This window comes from Ascaphus truei, chromosome 13 (genome assembly GCF_040206685.1).
Source record: "Ascaphus truei isolate aAscTru1 chromosome 13, aAscTru1.hap1, whole genome shotgun sequence".
Lineage (NCBI taxonomy): Eukaryota > Metazoa > Chordata > Amphibia > Anura > Ascaphidae > Ascaphus > Ascaphus truei.
Genome location: NC_134495.1, coordinates 7,490,863 through 7,496,862, shown reverse-complemented (window position 1 = coordinate 7,496,862; position 6,000 = coordinate 7,490,863). Strand labels below are relative to the sequence as shown.

General features: G+C 42.1%; 1 protein-coding gene across 8 annotated transcripts in view; it reads left to right on the top strand.

Moving 5' to 3' along the window:
• The window catches only part of CLIP1 (CAP-Gly domain containing linker protein 1), a 43,849-nt gene that overhangs the window by 18 nt on the left and 37,831 nt on the right, over positions 1–6,000 (top strand). For all 8 annotated transcript variants that reach the window (XM_075568268.1, XM_075568264.1, XM_075568262.1 and 5 more), the window contains exons 1-3: positions 1–179; positions 1,350–1,918; positions 5,363–5,487. The exon at positions 1–179 is cut by the window's left edge and continues 18 nt beyond it. In XM_075568268.1, coding sequence (XP_075424383.1) covers positions 74–179; positions 1,350–1,918; positions 5,363–5,487 — 800 coding nt within the window. In that variant the 5' untranslated portion in view covers positions 1–73. The remainder of the gene's footprint in view (positions 180–1,349; positions 1,919–5,362; positions 5,488–6,000) is intronic.

Here is a 6,000-nt window from a genome sequence, read left to right as displayed (position 1 = left end):
TAGAAACAAGTCAAGGTATCAATGGTTGCAAAGAGATAACAATTGGTGGGAAATCATTGTTTTGAGTGGAAGAATGAGTTCACTGAAACAGAGTGGGCTTAAGGCTCCTTCCAAAATAGCAAGAGCTGGAGCTGGTGCGGGAGCCACTAAAACACAACCTACTCCTGCTACTACTGCTGGTAAGAACTCATGTCCTATATCAGGGGTGGACAGCTCCAGTCCTCAAGGGCCACCGTCAGGTCAGGTTTACAGGATAGCCCTGCTTCAGCACTGGTGGTACAGTCATTGATTGAGCCACCTGTGCTGAATCAGGGATATCCTGAAGACCTGACCTGTTGGTGGCCTCTGAGGACTGGAGTTGGCCAGCCCTGCACTGTATTTCTATATATTCATGATTCAGAAGAACATAAGTTTAATACGTGTACATTCATATAGTTATAATACGTACAATTTAACACAGCTGTACAGCAAACTTACTATTGGTCATGAGTCACTAATTTAACAGATGTTTAGAAACACTTTGGCTAATAGTTTCATACTTTTTGTTCATGCGCTTTGCATTTTTTATTTGGTAAGCGTTCATTAGGAAAATGTTAGGTGGGCCCATCACGATCTCCTTTATTAAATCATTCCAGTGATAACCTAATGGGCAGCCGGAATCAATAAGGGACCGGTATCCATTGTCTGCAATCTGCAAATCCCACACAGAGACATTCATTTAGTATAATCCCAAATCTGTACATAGAATGTAAACACGAGTCCCTGCCCCAAAGATCGATCCTACTTCAGTGCCCGTGGCACGCTGAGACGTGTCGGTCCCATGCAGCAGGTCCACGTGGGGAAAAAAAAAGCGCATAACGTTGAAGTACTCTGAAAAAAAATTTCAACATTCTTTTCTTTAATCCTTATTAATGCTAAAATAAACATTTATCACGGACGCTTCATCCCATTGGCTTTGGGGACAGTGGCAGCCATCTTCATTTCAGTCAATTCTTTGATTTGGGTGACTGATATCCCTGCATTGCAACATCCTAAAAAATAAAATATAACATTAAACACATGCTCTGGTAAATGGCTCTATTAACAAACAAAACAAAAACGTTCCAAGACTGCAAATTTAAGTGACGGCTAACTCTGGGACCCTCTTAAAATGTCGTTTTCTTGTAACTGAAGTTACTCCTTCAGCCAAAGATAATTTTCAAAACGATAATTTGTAATGGTAATTAGTTCAGATGATTAGTGTCTATTGACCTATAATATAGACTTTTCTTCACCAGTATTATCGGTTATCACGTAATCGGTAAAACGTACGGCATATATCATGGGTTTAACCTTTCTTCTCATTGCAGCTTCCTCTGTAAAAGCAGGAGTGGCAGAAAAACCTGTCGGTTCACCAGCTGCAGAGACTACGGAAGAGTTTGTGGATGATTTCCAAGTTGGAGAGCGGGTCTGGGTTAATGGCAATAAACCGGGATTCATTCAATTTCTGGGTGAGACACAATTTGCCCCGGGACAATGGGCAGGAATTGTTTTGGATGAAACAATTGGTAAAAATGATGGCTCTGTAGCTGGCATTCGATATTTCCAGTGTGAAGCCTCAAGGGGGATTTTTACAAGACCATCAAAACTGTTACGGAAACCAGGGGAAGATGAGACCAACGGCACCCAGTCCACTTGTACATCAAGAGCTACCTCGCCAACCTTGGCATCTTCAAATGTGGATTCTCCAGGCACGATATCAACCCCGTCCTCTGCAGCAACCCCTCTCAAAACCTCCACACTTCCCGCCAAGGAGCCTTTCACACCAGCCCAGGGTAGCAATCTGACGAGAACAGCAAGTGATTCCATATCAAATCTTTCTGAAACGGGATCGGTTAAAAAGGGGGAAAGGGAGCTTAAGATGGGGGATCGGGTCTTGGTGAGATTTATTTTTTCCTTACCATAAATATTATGTTGTCAGTGTGTCTTGATTTTGCATTAATGGGAACTAAAGGACAGATATAACATATAATAATAAAAATGGCATGTTCTTGTATAATGCTGCTAGTTTTAGGTAGCGCTTTACAGAGACATTTTGCAGGCACAGGTCCCTGCCCCGTGGAGCTTACAATCTATGTTTTTGGTGCCTGAGGCACAGGGAGATAAGGTGATTTCCCCAAGGTCACAAGGAGCCGGCACTGGAATTTGAACCAGGTTCTCCTGCTCCAAACTCCGTGCCAGTTAGTATCTTTACTCGCTGAGCCACTCCTTCCCCTTATTATATGATATATGATGTGAGTTGAAAATACCCCTGGTAATTATTGGAAATACAAAGGGGAATAAAATGAAGCATTCTGAGCTGCTGAAAGTGTTTGACAGTCACTTGAAGTTGCTGTAATCCCATAGACCTGAATAAACCCCTAATTGAGTAGTCACTGGAAATATAAGTATGTGCACCTCCTGCATAATCCATTTAAATTGTGCATGAAATTGGGATTTTTTGGGGGTGAATAAATGATTTTTGGTTATTGCACTTTGCCTAAAAGTGTATTAAATATTAATTTTTTTTACACAATTTTCATATAGCATTGAACGATCAAATGCATAGTTTTCTATTTCAAGAACGGTTTTGGAATGATTTTACTGTGATAAACTGGTGCCATAGCACTTATTTAAAAAAAAAAAATTAAAGAAAATTTATACGATGACAATCCTCCCATTAAAATTTGATGTGCGATTTGTTCTGCATGTGGTATCGGTATAACTTTTCTCAGTTTAACCGCTCCTATGGCATGGAGCAAGCGGGTATTTTATGGCTTGGGAATCAAATGCGGACATGCTCGAACTAAACTTAAACGATGCAGTAAATAATAATCTAAGGTGTTGGCAGCTCCACCTTGTAATGTGAAAGCCAAAAAAGGTAACTACTTTGCTGAGGCCGTATTTGATAAGCATCTACTCACTCACAATACACATGAGAAGCCGCAGGCTTGCAATTTTTTTTATACCTCAATCAATAAATCACTTTTAAAGGTTGGTGAATAAATATTTTGAGAGAGTTGAAATAAAATATTGTATTGCAGTTTAATGTGTGGAACACAGACTTTAACTCCTGCGTCAGTTCCCATAACTCATTTCCCTTATTTTTACCCCCACAAAATGTAGTATTTGTCCAATAAAGATCAGCCGTACAAATCACTTTTTTTGTTTGATATTGACACATTTTACGCTGCTTTTGAGCAAAACTGAATGTGAGAACATAGCACTAAAGTAGTACAGTACTTGGCTAAGAAACCCTCCACTTCCCAGTTGAATATTGAGCATGGAGATCCTGTGTTTTAGGAAGGAGCTATTTTTGGGCTGTCTATGGACCTGGGTCATTTTCTACCGGCTCAATTTATAGCTGTTTTACTTCATCTGGATATAGTGAGTAAACCGCACAGCAATGTCCAGAAAAAAAAAATATATTTATATTTTATTGCAATGAAATAGGCTTATGAAACCCTAAATACGATTTAGAAATGTGGATCCCTTGTAGGTTGAGATGACTTGCACTATTCGACATGCTGTGAAACCGTCTTCCCCTTATTCAGGCAGGTTTTAGCCCTATTCAAATGAATGTAGTTGAAATCTTCTTGATCAAGGGGGAAGACTGGTTCACAGAATATCTATCTAGCGTGCCTTGGTCTTCAGAAACATGTGCTTGCTTAGACTAGTAACAGTGTGTTTGTATGCTTTGTTTTTTCAAAATGTTGGTAAAATAACATGGTTAGCATGAACGTGTATCTTTAAGAGGCGATCCAAGTCGTTTTGTTTTCATACAGGATTGAAACAGGGAGTCTCCGGAGCTGAACCGCATGAATTTCAGCCCTAGGGACCCCCTGCTTCCGAAGGTACTTGCCTCTGCTGTAGTGGGTGCTGGTAGCCAGTCCAGGGTTCTCTATATGGCTTCTGTTCACAGCTCATGGGCCCTCCGGGCCAATAGGAAGCCGTGACGTCATCCGGTATAGCTTCCTATTGGCCCATGTGACGAAAGCTGAAAACTGCAGGTGATACAGGCACCCCCTTCTGTGGGAAGTATCTTCGGAAGCAGGGTGTCCCGGGAGCTGAAATTAATAGGGTTCAGCTCCTGCTTCAAACCTGCATTTAAAAAATATGCACAGATACCCAGCAAGCTCTAACAAACCCCCCCAAATTACTGGTGTGTGTGGTGTGTCAAAAGGAGTGCTACTGGGCGTGGCTAATTGTATACAACAAGAAACGAAGTCCAGAGCAACATCCAATGTGACAAAAATACACAATGAAATACCTATATATCTCTTGAATAAGGGTCATTTAGTTAACCCTTTGGCCAAAGCGTATAAGCCTGTGAGCCACATCAAGGCATGACCAAATTCGCAGGTCCTAACACTAACTGATTAAAATTCATATTTACCTCTATAATTAGAAGAAGAATGGTCATAGCATTGAACCTGTCACAACCAGCTGCTTACTTGAAAAGTGGCGAGGGGCGAGCTTAAACCCTGGGAGGGAGGAGAATTTTAATCAGGCAGTGTTAGGACCTGCGAATTTGGTCATGTCTTGATGTGGCTCGCAGGCTTATACGCTTTGGCCAAAGGGTTAACTAAATGACCCTTTTTCAAGCGATATACAGGTATTTCACTGTGTATTTTTGTCACATTGGATATTGCTCTGGGCTTCTTTGTTTCTTGTTATATTTAAAACATATGAAAAGAAAAAAAACTGCTTGGATTGCTCCTTCAATGCAAAGCAATGGCAGTGAAGGGGTTGTTTCAGTGCAGATACCTCTAGCAGCAAAGGGGTAAATGCACTCCTGATCATTTTGTTTTAGTTGATTTGAGGTTTGTGACTTGCTCCCACCTAACAGACTGAATCATCAGGGCCCTGATTCATCAAATCATCAAACCCGGGTTCCTTTAAAGTCCAGAGTGGGGTGATTGAAAAAGTTGCAGAGTACAGGCGGTCCTTGCTTTTCCGACGGAGTGCGTCCCACTAACCGCTGTCGGTTAACGTACCGTCAGATTGTGGGTCCCATGTTGATCGGCGGCCTTGACCGTCAGAAAAGCGGGTCCGGCATCAGATAATGCGTCCGGCGGACTGCATTATGCGGCGTCGGTAAGCAAGCACCACCTGTGTTGTCTCCCCCTGGGTTACACAAAAAAACTCATGGAAGAATTAGGTCAAGTATGTGAATTGGGGCAATTAATATTAGGCAAGATTAGATGTTGCCCTGAATTCTGCTTACAATGCTTTGCTATCTCATTGGATTATCTTGTATAGATGGATCTATAAACTGTACCAATAATAAAAATATAATCGTTAAAATAACAGTAGTAATTGAATCCATATTCTGTCTTCATAGGTCAGTGGCTCAAAAGCTGGGGTTATACGGTTTCTGGGGGAGACTGATTTTGCAAAAGGAGACTGGTGTGGCGTTGAATTAGACGAACCTTTGGGAAAGAATGATGGAGCGGTGGCCGGGACAAGGTTAGTGTTCTAGTGGTAAAGTGCACTCGAGGCGTGATGTAATGCATTAAAGGCCACTTCAAGGTCGTTTTGTCTGTAAAATTGGACAAACTTGCACCTGAGCTGCTTGGCTCTCGCACAACAGTATTAAAGCAGCAATCCCGGTCTCATTTGCTTTGTTAGTTACAGGTTTGAAGCAGGGGGACTCTGGAGGGGAACTGCATTGGTTTTGAGCTCCGGGGACCCCCTGCTTCCCGAAATACTTAACGCCGTAGAGGGTGCCAATAAGAAGCCGCAAAGGATGACGTCACGGCTTCCTCTTGGAAAAGCCGCCATTATGTTAGGCACAAAAGTTTCCTGGCAGAGATACCGGCACCCCCGACGAAGTATGTATCTCAAAGCAGGGGGTCCCCGGAACTGAAATGAACGCAGTGCAGCTCCGAAGACCCCCTGCTTCAATCCTGTAATAAGAGAGGTAAAAAATGAAACCAGAATTGTTGCTTTAGGATGGTTATGGTGGGAACAAACAGTTAC